The sequence below is a fragment of the Takifugu flavidus genome, chromosome 12 (assembly GCF_003711565.1).
Source record: "Takifugu flavidus isolate HTHZ2018 chromosome 12, ASM371156v2, whole genome shotgun sequence".
Classification (NCBI taxonomy): Eukaryota; Metazoa; Chordata; class Actinopteri; order Tetraodontiformes; family Tetraodontidae; genus Takifugu; species Takifugu flavidus.
This window is the reverse complement of record NC_079531.1, coordinates 6,662,550-6,677,289: the sequence shown is the minus strand read 5'-3', so window position 1 is coordinate 6,677,289 and position 14,740 is coordinate 6,662,550. Positions and strand designations below refer to the sequence as shown.

The following is a 14,740-nucleotide window of genomic DNA, read 5'->3' as shown; positions in this document are numbered from 1 at the left end:
GTCGCGCGTTCTCATTGCACTTCCCAAGTTCACTCGAAAGAGGAAACCCAGCTGAAAGAGCAGCAAAAGCAGCCCGACAAGTGTATGAAACAAAGTTTATTCTTTATTTTACATATCTGTACATAAACATCTCTTCCCTCCAATAAAGTCTTCTGAGTACAATGAAAAAAACCCAAACAATATGGACACATGTATTCATTTTAAATGACTCGTGTCGGCGGATCAACATTCACAAAATGTTGAGGAGTGAACATATTTTAAAATAAAATAAAAAGGTACAACTCCACTACAAGGCAGGCATGTTTCCTTTACACTCTTTTAGCACCTTCAAATCAACATCTCTCAGTTTAAAACTACTGTGTTGTGCAGAATAAAACGGATCGAAATACTTCCAAATTGCCAACTTAAAATAGTTTGGAGTAAGTTTCCATCCGTTTAGTTTTTTTTCTTTTTTATTAAATACAATGTTTCTTTTATCCTCATGACTCACTTTCTACTAAAATTTTCACTAGCATTTTTTTTTAAAATTTTATTTTTTTTTCCCCCCTCGATTTTTTTTGTTGTTGCAACAGTTATAATTTAGTGGCGAATGTACTGTAGAAAGTCAGAAAGAAACAGTTGCAAAGCAAGGCCGATCACTGCACAGGAAGCTTGGGAGGGAGGGGGAGGGGAGGGGGGGGGACAGAATCCATGACAACACACGATCCATTTCCTCTTCTACCAGGAAGCAGGAAGTGCTCCCCTGTCCTCAGGACGGGGAAATGAGAACCACAGAAGCCAATGAAGAGGGGGGGTACTTCTCTATGCCAGGGATGGGTGAGGAGTTGGGGGGGGGGGGGGGGGGGGGGGGGAGAAGGCGGCGATCGGAGGTGGCGTCTCATTTGGATACGGTCCGCTCGGCCAAGTGTTTCTGCTGGCTCTCAGCGTGCCTGGACAACAGACAAATAAAAGTCATTTTCTTCTTCTGTTTTCCTCCTACAAGCTCATGTGCACCAACAGTTTCCTGTTGTTATTTTATTTATCTACCTCAAAAACAACATTTAAAACCTGCACCATGAAAAATCCTGCTCATGAAGGCCTCGTTGTCTTAGCTCAGTTAGCCGCAGCTAGCATAGTGTATGAAGGAAGTGAGATTTAGGGTGATGCTGATTTAAAATCAAAAGAGTTTCCATGGAAACCATCACATTCATTTATGAATATAAATTTGAGTCTATTTTCTTTCCTTTCTCACTTGCAGCAGCATTGGTGACAAAAAAGCTGCTATTTATCATTTCTAGGAAACAGCCTCAACAGTCCATCAGTTCAATAAAGCTGATTTATGACTCGCAACAAGAAGTTGTGCAGTTTTAATGATCTTTCAGGCGGCAAGAAACTAAAATAAAATCATCAAATGTCAGACGTCTGTGATAACAAATCAGCCCAATTGATGCACATTTATAAGGCTTTTCCATCGTCGTTATTATATTATATCTTGAAGACATTTTTGTTATTTCTTTTAATGTTCTTTGGTAAAATATGCGTCAATAACTGAAACATAATGAACCACACGGTTTATTTTGTAGACTTAATTCTGCTTATTTACTTATTCAGCAGGAACGAATGGTCGGAAGGTCGGAAAATCTTAAAGCACTCATCCGATGTGCATCTTTCCACATTTGTTTTTAGCAGCGACCAAATACAAACGCATTCACGGTGGAGCGCCTGGTCACCTGGTGAGGTCCTCTATGTCAACCAACATGGCATCTTGCTCCATGTGGAGCTCGTCTCGGATCAGCAGCAACTGGACCAGCTCCTCATTCAGACCTGGACAGAGCAGAGAGACAGAGACGCTGGTGTGAGGCTGCGACCACATCGTCGCCGCAGGGCCTTTTTGATTTTTTGGTGTGTGTTTGTTTGACGTGTTGCCTTTCAGGGATTCTTCCTTCAGCTTGTCCCAACAACACAAAGGTCTGACTGTGGCAAACGTTGAGGAGGGGAATCCGCTGAGTTCAAAACAAGCTTTATGGGCTCTTGGGGATTTCTGGAACTGGTTCATGTAAGATGAGAGGTTATTCATCCCTGAGCACCGAGCTGGCTGATGCGTGCCGGCCACTAACAGTAAATACTCAGGGGAAGCTGCTGACAGTAAAGGTCTTTGAACTAACATATAGAAAAGTACTTTCACATCCACTGAAAAGTGTAGGGGTCAGTAGGGTGAGTGTGCGTTTTTCCCCCATTTGCTCTCTTGCTCATTTCTGCTATTTGAGGTCAAAGTTAGAGAGTTTTCTGTGTGTGTGTGTGTGTGTGTGTGTGTTGAACTCACTTTCAATTTGGGAGTGAAGGTCATTGACAATAACCTGAAGCTGCCCCAGCGTCATGTCTCTCAGGTCGGTGGGCTTCAGGCTCCTCTTCATGAGACACTCGCTGATGTGCGGCATGTGAGGCAGCTGAACACAGAACGAGAAGCCCAAAAGATTGGAAATGTTGTGGCGTTGGTGGTCATTTGGCAGAAATAAAGCCCGTCATTCAGGTGAGAACATGGGCCGAGTTAATATCAATAAGGTACAACAAAGAAGGCTGCGCTTTCATCCCTCCATTTTTCTTGCATTTGCTCGGACATATTGGTGTTTAAGGGTAAAGTCGCCTAAAAAAGGTATTTTTTGGACGTGTTAAGTTGAGTTTTATTTCTGTTTAGCAAAACCTCCCTCTCTGAGCGATCGTCCCAGAGCGGTTTGGAGGTCTCTCTCATTCCATCCATCATCCACTTTCTCCTCTCTTTTATTTGCGTTGGGCAAACGTGCGCTCACCTCTGCTTTCACTTTCGCTCCAAGGCTGTGTGTCACTGTCAGCTGAGAGTGACTTACTACAGCGCGGCGGGCTGAGAGTCAAGCGTGGTACAGAGAGAGAGAGAGAAACTATATCGGGGGTGGTGCGTGGGGCCCGTGCGCTGGTGTGACGAGTGGCAGATCTGTCATATTACTGAATTAAAAAACGAGGGTCTGATCCTTGGACAGCGGTGAGATCTCACTGATAATCTCCACACATGAGGTTTGCAGAGATTTAGGGAAATATTTGCTTACGGGATTACGGATGAAATCCCGTAAGCCTGCCTTGGAAAAGAGGCGGGACGTCTCAGTTTAACTGGAAGTGATTCACACCGACTGAAGTGAGATTTCTCCCAGCATTGGCCGAGCTGGAGCGTCCCTCCTCCAAAAGGACCTGTTATCGTGCTGCTTTGATGAGGAGACCCGGAGACGAATTCTGATTTAAAATGTGCTGTTTATCATCGGTCCCACAAAACTCAGATGACTGGGATTCATCCGATTAGCTCATACACACACTGAGACACGCTGCTGCTGTCCTTCGGTTACACTCGAGGTGGTTTGGGACAACATCATGTTTCTAGGATTTCGTTTTTGAGCAGATGCGAAAGAAGGAAACAGAAGAGCTTCATGCCAGAAGACATTAGTGTTGGGGACAAATCTGGGTGGGTTAATCTGATTTCTCACTTAAACAGTCTGATTACTCCGGAACTCAGATAATGATCGGATTTCACGGTCAAATAAACAGACCTGTCCACTTTTCATACACACCCTTTGGTGGGTTGGACCTCACACTTTTACATTTTCTCTCAACTCTTTAATCTGGTTTATGGTCACATGTCCATCCGATCTCATGTTAGTCCTCCGTGCTTCCACGGCAGCAGCAGCAGCGTCCAGCGGTCAGAATGCCGAGTTAGCATTTAGCGCACGTACGCGCAGCAATTTCCTATATTTTGTGTTTGGGACACGACGGACAGGCAGCTTAACATTCAGCGCGTACCTCGGCACGGATGCGACGGTGATGTCTTTTGACTGCTGAGCAGCGCCACGTCCCCAAACACTGAAGTCGATGCTTTCTAGCACATGAATTATAGATGGCCCCGGCCGAGCTGCCCCGCTCCACTCTGAATAAGTAAAGCGGTTCTGCCTGCAGGTCCGGGTGGAAAGCGTGACCGTGTGAGCGCGTGTGTGAGTGCGTGTGTGCACGCGCAGTGAAGCAGATAAAAAAACGCATGAAATAATGATGAGAGGGGTCGTCGCCACCTCCCTCCCTCTAAATGGGGGCAGAAGATGGGGTGCAAATAATGGTTGGGACACACACACACACACACACACACACACACACACACACACACACACACACACACTCTTCCTTTGAGCTATGCTGGGTTGCGCAGGACGCCTCAATGGCAATGGTTGTGCTTCCCATTGACTGCTGGGATAGACTCCCCCAGCAGGAATGAAAGGCGGGTAACAGGAAGTGGATGGATAAAGGAAACAGCCCGCTTTTGTCACACGACTGACCAACGCACGGATCTTTAAGGTCACGGTGCCACTAACCAGGTCGGCCACAGGCGACTTCTTGCGGTTCTGTTTCTCCACCTCCACCTGCATCTTGGCCATAGGCTTGGCCATCGCTAGGGCCAGTTTAGCCTCCGCCTGTAGCTTCTTCTGTCGACTCAGGAAGTCCATGTCCTCCAGAGACTCCGAGTCGTCCTCGGTCGTGTCCCTGTCCGAGTAAGAAGAGCTCTGCTTCGACTGCGGGGAGGAGAGGGAAGGCCATCAGGATTTCAGCACAAAAGGGTTAAAATAATGGTAATTTATGGCTCATTTACATCTACGAGCTTTGTGGGAGTGCGTTCGTGTGAATTTAAGAACACATGAGAAAGAAATTTAGTCATCTCGCTCCATTTCGCTTTTTCCTCACTCTCGCTTTAACTCAGCTGGACTTGGCTGCCCCCCCCGCATGTGTATCAGGGATTCATTTCTCTGACTCTGAGGCCGTACCATCGGGGACAGAGGGGTGTCTAGGCTGGTCTCCGTCTTGCTGTCATCGGCGTCACTGTCCTTGTCGCTGCCACTGTCGTTGACGAAGCAGATCTGGAGGTTCATCCCGCTCTGCAGCCTGCAGAGAAGTCCAGGAGACCGTAAGATAAGACTAGGGTGGTAATTGGCTTGGAGCAGAGCCAGATGGATCCATCTGAACTTGGTAGACGGGTTGAGGATGGGGGCGTTTTTGACCAAAACAACACTGATATAGAACTAAGAGCTTTTGCCACTACTCGGTTAAAAGGAATATCGGGTGTTTTTTGGGTCACATCAAAGACGGTAATGCTGTGTTTGACATGTGATTATTAAAATTTTTTCATGATGCTGTCCTTTTGTCATTTCCCTGGAATTGTCAAAAATGCATCACACAGCACAGCCCGTCATCAACGCACTGTGCTGAGAAATCACTGGAATACAAAGAGCGAGTGTTAAGAGAACATCTAGTTCCAGTAAGGTAGTGTAGGAGGTGACAGTCCTCTGGTGTGTATGTGTGCGGGAAGTGAGAACGGCTTCATGCGGCTGATTGCGCTACTCTTATTCCTGCTCACTTTCCTGTCATTTTCTGCCTCCCTCATTGTTCTTTCTTTAGCGATGCCCATGACAGTAAATCAGCTCCACTTTCAGATTTATTGGGCTTCTGGAATTTTTTTTTTTTAAAAACCATTGCTGACAGCCATTCCTATCCTAGTGTGTGTGTGTGTGTGTATGTGGAGTTCCCTTTCTGAAAATAATAAGACATTACAGTATTAGAAAAGTTGTCACCGTGAGGAAAGGCTGGGTTTGCCGCTTTTGCTGCAGCTGGTGTAGATGCCAGGCCCATCGTCAAAGAAGCTGCCCAAGGCCAGCTTCTGCCGGATGGACTCCCTCTCATTCTTCTGGGCCTGCAGGAGATAAACAAAAGAAAAGAAAGTTTCTTTTGTGATGAAGTGAGTTTTAGATACAATCCCTGAAACTTCTGATCACAAGTAAAAGACAAAAATAGAGGCCTTTTAATGCTAATTTACGGTCAATCACAAATGAACAAACTCGACAGAAAGCGTGGAGTCAGCTGAAGTTCTGAAATAACTGATCTGAACAGGCCGAGTTTCAGGAGATACCAGTCGTTACCAGCCTTCACCAGCAGGGGGTACTGTTACCTCAGAGATCAACGAGTGAAGGCGCTGACCGCCGCACACGGAGCGCAGGGTTGCGTTCATGTGGGGTAAACTCCAGGAGGAGAAGAGCTGTTTAAATGTGTCATATTCCAATATTACATGAACTCAGAGTCTTTGGTAACACACAAGCACCGGCACATACAGGCATATTTTCTGCCAATTCTCAGTTTCACCAGTCATTCTTTCTGCTCTCTCCTCCTCGTTATCTACTCTTCCACTCATCTCCATCCATCCTTCCATCCCCTCCTCCTCCTCCCTTTCAGCCCCTGTACCACTTTTTTTCTGCTGCCAAGCTCTTCCACTCCATCCCTTCCTATCTGTTCCACCTCCGACTGCACACAGGGTTGCTGGGTGCACCTCCACCAAGGACAAATCAGCATAATCCCACTCCACACAAGAGCCCCCCCCCACACACACACACATGCAACCTGGCACTGCCGTCGTGCATGCTGGCAGAGAGCGACCCTCAGCTTTGATCGGCGACAAAGTCGAGATGAGCATCCTTGAGTTTTGAAATGAATTGCTTCAGAGAATTGTGGATCAGAACGCATTCAAATGGAGTTTTAAAAGGACGTGCACTGACCCAGACGTGTTTGGCTGATATCGGTCAGAACACTGAGCGTGTGCACGTTGACATGTTGCCACTGCAGCTGAACTGAAATGCAACGTATCTTAGCGCAAATATTTAAGCATGTGCTTCATCTTTGACTAAACACCTATTAAATGGCATATGTGTGTGTGTGTGTGTGTGCGCGTGAGATTGGGTGGGCTGTCATCACTGCAGCTCCGTAAACCCTTTACAAATCTGTGAGGCCACTGAGAGGTGGAGGTGCGAACCGGGCAGTAAACACACGCTCCTCCAAAGACCTTGTGCTCAGACGTGCTCTGAGACTCTCAAAACGCACTTCTGTCATTAGAAATGGGAGGAAAAAAGAGTTGTCTCAGCATCAAAAGGCTCTGAACCTGCAATTTTCTGCTTTTTTATGGCCTCTTTTGCTCGAGTCACCCTGAACGTCAGGTCGGTTTGTCGGCGTCCATTAAAATAACATGTTGAGCGGCCTGTTATAGTGAGAGAGCCTGACGGTGACTTACAGCAAGGACCTCCCTCCCTCCTTCAGCGTCAAAGCTGCCGGTGCTCAAATTAGATTGGGAGGAACTAAATTGGGCTAATTTGTGTTTTTCCTCAAATTACGCAAAGCCAACCCCTTCAATAAAAAGCCCTCATTGACCGAGAGATTTTCTCCCGCAGCCATTCAGCCGCGGGCCTGGAGTAGGATTTGGCCTTGGCTGCGGAGGAGCGTCTGCTTTGAGTCCTCTAATCGTCCCTTAAAATCTATACTGGAGGAAGGAGGTGAATCTAATTATCTGTGCTAACAAAAAGCCCCCCCCACCCTCCCACTCCCTGAGCATCTGGCTCGTGTGTGGCTCGGATTTGAGGCGTGTTCATGGATTTGTGCCCGCTGCTGATTACCCTCATTTTAATCATTCCTCGGAAATGTAACAGCACAAAAAAGTGAAATAAATGGGCCAATCAAAACACCCCTACTAACAGTTTTCCACTCGTTCTTCCACTCCCCTCCACTCCTCAATAGGTGCTCTCCTGTTTTCAAAGAATGGAGCGTTTCCAAGGGCTGCTGCCTGACTCCTCCATCAGGGGCGGAAGAGACCGGCGTTGGTCGCGGTACACAAAAACACACCCGGCCTTTTGAGGAGAAGACAACAGCTTCAATCTGTCTGTTTGTATTTAGAGATCTACCGCTGAGCTTTGCAGGCAGATCCAAGGTCGCCACTGTGCCCCTTCACATCACCATTATGTCGATTTGAGCAACACTACAGGGGGAAAAGAACACCCTTTTAATATGTGTATGCAATTGATTTGTGCTCAGTTTAACAAAAACAGATCATCTCAAGCTTGTTTTCTAAAAAGTATAAAGAAAAAAAACGGGGCCCTAGAGTTATACACATGTGACATTTAGCAGTTCAGTGCGCTTCATAATGACAATAAAGCACAGTCGCAGCATATATACAGCAGCACAACTGTTCCCTTGAGAAATAGTTCCCATTTCTGGCTGTGTTTGCACATTGAGAGGCTAATGTGACAGTACGGGACCTGGCCCGAAGGTAAGCGAGAAAAAAACTCTTCTTTAAGTTAGCCGCTAACTGCAGTTAGCTGCTTTTAAATATCTGCAAACCACTTCGCCCTTGCGCCTCTATGGTATTTACACAGAACGGGGAATAGGCGGCGTTGTGACACACCTGTGTGAGACTCAGGGAACCAGGTGAGAGCCGTCCCCCCTCTAAGCAAACACCATATCTGAGAGTCAAACAAACGACTTGGCCTTTATCGAGGAAAAAGAACAAAAGCCTTTCCCAAAATGCAGGTGGTAAAGCACGCGGTTGCCGTGGTTTTGGTCTAAATGCAGACTATTGTACGTCAAAGACCCGCGACTGTTTGTCCGCTATCTGAGACCTGTGTGTCTGTGCAGAGCAGCATTCCAGCCCAGATAAGAACCCTGATCTATGACCCCTCCAACAGTTCAGCCTCAGGCCAGTGCAAGGCTGCTCCTGTCACTCAGACTGGGGGAAAACAAGTCACTGGTGGAGGGCTGTGTGTGTGAGTGTGTGTGTGTGAGAGAGAGAGAGAGAGAGAAAGAGAGAGAGAGATGATAGAAGGAGAGGGGGAGGGTTATATTGGGATCAGAGGAAAGTAAGGAGAAGGCTTTGGAATGACAAAAGGAGAAGTGGGAGCATGAAGCAGGTTCAGACGGGACAATGGGCCTCCCGGCGACGTCGGAGATTTCACTCTGTGAGAAGCCCAAACTACTGAATTGTGGGAAAAAAATGTTTAAATCTGTTTTCTTCACCCAAAGAAACAGATTTGTGGTTAAAAGTCGAGATCCTCACGCGCTTATGTCACAGCCTTGCCCCAAATATCCGAGCCCTTTAATACCCGGAGCGTTACATCAGCTGCACTCTTTGGGTTTGACTCACATAGCAGCACGCAGAATTCCTTTAAAGGAACGCTGACAAACGCTCTGCTGCGCTTTGGTAACAAGAGCCAGAACCACTCTCGCACACGCAGGTAGACGAAGAACAGTTGGAAACAGCATATTAGCGGCTAATGCGTTATTACTACCAGGCTCCAAAAGTTACCTCTTTGTAGTCATCACTGAGGAAGAGGCTGGTAGTTTGTTCCATGACATCATCCGCCCCATCCATATTATCCAGAGCCTCCCTCATCCTTCCCTCGCTCCCCTCGGTCTGTTAGCCCACATCCACGTTCATCCGCAGACACGATACTTCCAGCCGGCTTGCCCTTTCCCGATCCTGAAACCTAAGAGCTGTGTCTCCCTCCTCTCCGTGTCTCCCCCTCACATGTTGTGACGGACCCTCTTCTGTCAGCTGCAGGTTGGGAGCCTGAATGCACAGTGGTCAGAGGTAAGGCCCCCCCGGACCTCCCCGCCCTTGGGCCAGGACGGCCTCTTTGCAGCCAGACAGAGCAGCTAAGAGCGAGGAAACTCACTCTGCTGGGTTTTCTTTTTCTGTTTTCACGCCCTGCCGTGAGGACGGCAGCTGCTCGCTGCCAGTCTGGTAAGAGTGTGTGTCTGAGAGCTCGTACTCCTCGCCTATATAACCTTTTACTAAATTCTTCCTTTACTTTAGGCTTCTGAACCCACGTATATATAGTCAACTTTAAAATGTTCCAGTCTACATACTTGTGGTGAAGTAACTGTGAAAGTGTTTATGTAACGCTGGAGGCACGGCGCTCCCCTTCCTGCTATGATAAAAATAGTGCCCTGTCTGGACTCCGCAGCACCCGGGCCAACAAAACAAACCCTGACAGACCACAATGGCCCATTAGCCGAGCACACGAACACGCGAGCACTGCAAGAGGCGCGAGCGGTGTACACGGATCACCCCGCGCCTCCGCCAGCGACTTACTTTTTAATCCGAGCGCCCCGCGCGGCGTAATGATCTCATTTTAGCTGGACGCCATCGATCCGTGACTCATATATTTGTCATAGCCGCCCAGACAGAAAATGATGCCCATGCAGCTGCAGAATCACACCACGGGGAGCCATGAACCATCAGCTGGTTACTCATAACTTTACTTGCAGACGCTCGTGCTGTAATTACACGGAAGAGACATTAGCAATTTTTTGATTCATTAACCAGTTGATTGTGTTTGGGCTCATTGTTTTTCGGCGAGTTAGAGACTCTAAAATCCTTTGATGTTTCTGTTAAACGCGTCAAACTGTTGATCTGGTGGCTGCAGTAGCAGGAAGGTAAATGCATCTAGCTTATATCTGAAAAACAATAAAAATGAGTGATTGATCTCAGACGTTCCATCTAAACTAACTGGACATTCGACTGTGTATGTCTAAACACAGCTGGAGGGAAGTACACAAAACTCTGTGTAAACGTTTTCCCTAACGTTCTGCCCTCATTTTTGATGCGTCAGACCCAGAGATGGAGTCAAAAGATGAATAGATTCAGTGTCTGCGCCAGGTCGGGACGATCAGATAAGAAATAAACAGTCAGCCAAGGACAAAGAGGTAGACGGGAAAGATGAGAGAAGAAAGACGAGAGGGAGGAGAGCGGCGACTGATACTGAAGCACGTGAGTCACATTCAGTCTACAGAGATGGAGGGGGGAGGGAGAGGAGGGGAGAGGGAGGGAGGGGGGAGAGATGGAGGGAGCAGGGGGGAGAGAGGGAGGGAGCGGGGGGAGAGATGGAGGGAGGGGGGAGAGAGGGAGGGAGCAGGGGGGGAGATGGAGGGAGCAGGGGGAGCAGGGAGGGAGCGGGGGGGGAGAGAGGGAGAGATGGAGGGAGCGGGGGGAGAGAGGGAGGGAGCAAGGGGGGAGAGGGGAGAGAGAGAAGAAGAAAGAGAGCGCTTGATGACAACAACATGAGGAATGAAAATCAAAGATGAAGACGGGACGGGAAGAATGCATTTGCATGATAACATCAAAGAGCCATTTGAAGCGATGAAAGCACACACACACACACACACACACACACACACACACACACACACACACACACAAAGTTAAATGGGAAAAATAGGAAGTAGGTCTGCGTTGGTGTGAATCCCTAAGGATTATGGGTAGAGTACAATAAATTATCTGGCGGTTTCCCGAATCCACCCACATTGGACTGCAATCGGGCACGCGCACACACCACACCACACACACACACACACGCACACACACACAGGGTGGGGCCCTGATGGGTCTTCTGCTTCATTACTGAGGCTGACTTCATGCTGAAGGTGAAGTCAGAGTGGATTTAAGTAGGATAGGAAGCTCAGAGGGAGGCGGCTACCTGAGGGATTCATGCAGGAGGAGTGTGCCAAGACACACACACACACACACACCACACACACACACACACAGAAAGACAAACACACAAACAGACACAGATGCACACATACACACACTTAAGTACTAAAACCGCAGTCCACCTTAGTTCAAGTACAAGGAGTAGACTTCCATATTAATACCCCCACAGGTTAATAACTCTCAACTGGGGTCAGCAGACAGAGAACGCAAATGGATCTCTCACACACACACACACACGCACACACACACACACACGCACGCACCAACACAAAAAGAGAAGGAGGGAGAGAAATACTGGCTTATTGTGCCAAGTGAACAGAGGGTGACTGTGGGAGAGAAGGTTCCTGGCACTTCTCTCCTATGAGCCCGAGATCCAAAGCCAATAGCAACGTGTGTGTGTGTGTGTGTGTGTGTGTGTATGTGTGTGTGCGCGCCACATTCTGCATATGCACTCCCTCTTTTTGTGATTCGAATGTTTTGCAATTTATCATAAGAGAAACTCATCCACACATTTAAAATAATGCCTAATCATCATCATCATCATCACCATCATCATCATCATCATCATCATCATCATCACAATCTTTAAAAAATTGCTTTTATCCGTCTCATGTGCATGTTTGGCTTCTTACAGCCCCTCTTTTGTGCTCTGTACGTTGTTTGTGGAGCTTTGAGAGCACAGAAATCTGGCCTGATCTTATTTTGGAATCAGGCAGAACAGAACAGAACAGGCCCCCGCTACCATAGCAACTTGGTGAGCACTTCTCCATGGCGATGATCTGTGCTCCAAACAAATTGGACTGCAATAGCAGCACAAGGCAGGCTCCTCAGGAGCCACAGGGAAGACCACTGACTGAGGTCAGGAATGGCTGCCGCGGATGTTCGGTCAAACGCTGCTGTGATTGGCTGACGGCTTCGGCACAGGGTCGCCTCAAATGTCAGGAGGTGACATCTAAATGTCTCTGTTCCAGGACGACGCAGGAATCACGCTTCAGTGGCCCGACAGAGGTGTCACATCTGTGGACACATGAAGAGACGCAGGCACGTCCCCCTGCCTGCTTTAACCCCTTCTCCTCGCCGCCTCTCCTCCCCTCTCCCTCTGTCCTCCCCATCCCTGAATGTGTGCGTGAGGGCCACTGTCTGCGTGCTGGTTGCCAGGATACCGGTCTAATTGAGAGGTCTCCAGAGAGTTGCTGCCACAGTAGCCTGAACCCTCTGCTCTTATTCCTCCCCTCTTTGCTCCATCTCTCATTTCCAACACAATCGAACATCCTTTGATTTCGGATTCACGTGGTTCCATTTCCTGTTTCTCCTCTCCCTCCCTTTCATGTGTTGTCAGCGTCTCCCTGGCTGCCTTTTCATCTCTTAGCTTCACTTTTTCTCAGCCCGTCAGCTTTTTCTTCCCCCCAGACCTTCCCGCTCTATCTAGCTTTTATCAAACACAGAGCATGGCAGGAAATCCTTATCCCATTACACAACCGGTGCCTCACCCACAGAACCACGAGTCCACCCATGCAAATGCCAAGTATTTCAGCCCAACTCTTGCAGACTGACATTATCCTCTTTTATCTTATTTGAAAAAGCTAAAACAGCAACGAGTCACAAGAAACAGCCGCTGCTCCTGAGATCAATTATCTGTCTTCAACGCCCTCAACAGTGATCACACTTCAGGGGCCTCTGGATTTCCTGGTGCTCTTCAAGTTCTCCCAGGAGGCCACTCCATTTCTCCATCAGACCCCTCTTCTTCTCATCACCTCCTCTGCAGTTTTCCACTCTTCTGCGCTTCTCTCCATCCCTCCGCCCCCATCCGTGCCTCCCCACCGGCACATCCAGCTCATCTGTTTTGCCTTTCATCCGCCTCTCACTTTGTGGACTCGCGCTCGCGCACGGAAAAGCAGATGTTCCTCTTGAATCCCAACCATTCCATCTCCTCTGCAGGTCTTTGGAACTGAGCCAGGCAGCAGCGTTTCACATTTAGATTGGTTCGTTAGTGATGTGCCCGCTGACACACATTCCATACCCAAACAACATAATTGCGCACATGCAGGGTTCGGAGTGCACATCCCACGCCTCCTTCGCACGGACCGATGTTGCCAGGGAGGCTGCACATTGTTCATGTGAGTCAAGCGTTCTCTTAGCAACCGGCCTTCAGTCAGATCCGAAGCAAAGGAGTCGAATGCGGCAACCCGCTTTCGCAAAAGTCTGAGCGTTGAGTCAAACGTGCGCAGCAATTTGAGGCTTCTACGCTGCCTTCTAGCTCGTTTGAGAAGACGCAACAATCGGAGGAGATAGGATGGCATCATCTAGCTGCTAAAAATGACGCAAAGACTTTGAGAAGTACCTGGTAGGAACAGTTTTCCTGGTGGACCATCCTTCACAGCATCCTACAGCAGGACTGGTTGAGCTGGGGAGGGTAACAGGAGCGGGACTGGGACGAGATTCCCAGCCCAAGGCGGTATTCCAGCAGAGGGGTGGGAGGGATCGCTCCCTGGAACCTCAACCTTAACTAAAGATCGCAAAAAAAACCCAACCGACGCCTGACAGCTCGGTCTTCACGTCTAGCTCTGTTTTTAAAAACTGTCTGCTTGCTGAGAGAGAAGGGCAGGGTCTGATCGTGCCTTCCCAAAGCCCAAAAAAGGGAGGGGAGCGAGGATCAGTGTGAGAACATCAACGAGAGAGAGAGAGGGAGAGAGAGGAGGGAGGGGAAAACAGAGAACACACTCCCACTTGCCTTTCTCTGCCTGGTATGGCCTGAAACGAGGGAGGGGTTGCTGCTGGCTGAGTGTGTGCGGTGGAAAAAGGGAGGGAGGTGCGGAGGGCGAGGTCGGCTGGTGTCAGGGCTGGGATGTCGTTTGTGTAGAGTCACGCCAGACTCCCGCAGCAGAGAGAACTTTCTCCCTCATCTGTCTTCATAATCTGTCAGTTTTCACCCATCGGTGCTGACACCGAGCGGCGTTCCCTCACCGATCTGCCATCTTTACCTCCGCTGTTGTAGCATAAACACGCCAGGGCACGCGCAGCCCCCATTCTCCATTTGTCTCTCGGTGGGATTATAATCTGATGGTGGCAGATGGCCATCCCATAATCCACACCGAGGCTGACCTCTCGCATAATCTCTTCCTCCTCCATCCATTCTGCTACACTAACCTATTTAACATTAAACATCCATCCCCAACGATTATCAGTCACTTCTTCAGGCCGTGTTTTCTATTTGTCAAGCAGATCATCACCCAAATCCGTCCTCTCAAATAATTTAAAGCGGTGGAACAGCTTTGCACCAGAATGTGTGGAATGATACCGCCAAACATACATCTGTTTCACATCAGACTTCCCCCTCTCCTTTTTTTGGAGAGCTACACGCATTTCCTGTTATCTTGCCCCCTCCTCGGGCCA

At 48.4% G+C, this 14,740-nt stretch overlaps 1 protein-coding gene across 2 annotated transcripts in view; it reads right to left on the bottom strand.

Annotated features, from left to right (window-relative positions):
* Positions 1-78: 78 nt before the first annotated feature.
* schip1 (schwannomin interacting protein 1) overlaps positions 79-14,740 on the bottom strand; it is a 113,904-nt gene continuing 99,242 nt past the window's right edge. For both annotated transcript variants that reach the window (XM_057048814.1, XM_057048816.1), the window contains exons 10-15: positions 5,613-5,731; positions 4,809-4,926; positions 4,362-4,559; positions 2,303-2,426; positions 1,710-1,803; positions 79-929 (exon numbers count right to left, since the gene is read on the bottom strand). In XM_057048814.1, the coding sequence (XP_056904794.1) occupies positions 878-929; positions 1,710-1,803; positions 2,303-2,426; positions 4,362-4,559; positions 4,809-4,926; positions 5,613-5,731 (705 nt within the window). In that variant the 3' untranslated portion in view covers positions 79-877. The remainder of the gene's footprint in view (positions 930-1,709; positions 1,804-2,302; positions 2,427-4,361; positions 4,560-4,808; positions 4,927-5,612; positions 5,732-14,740) is intronic.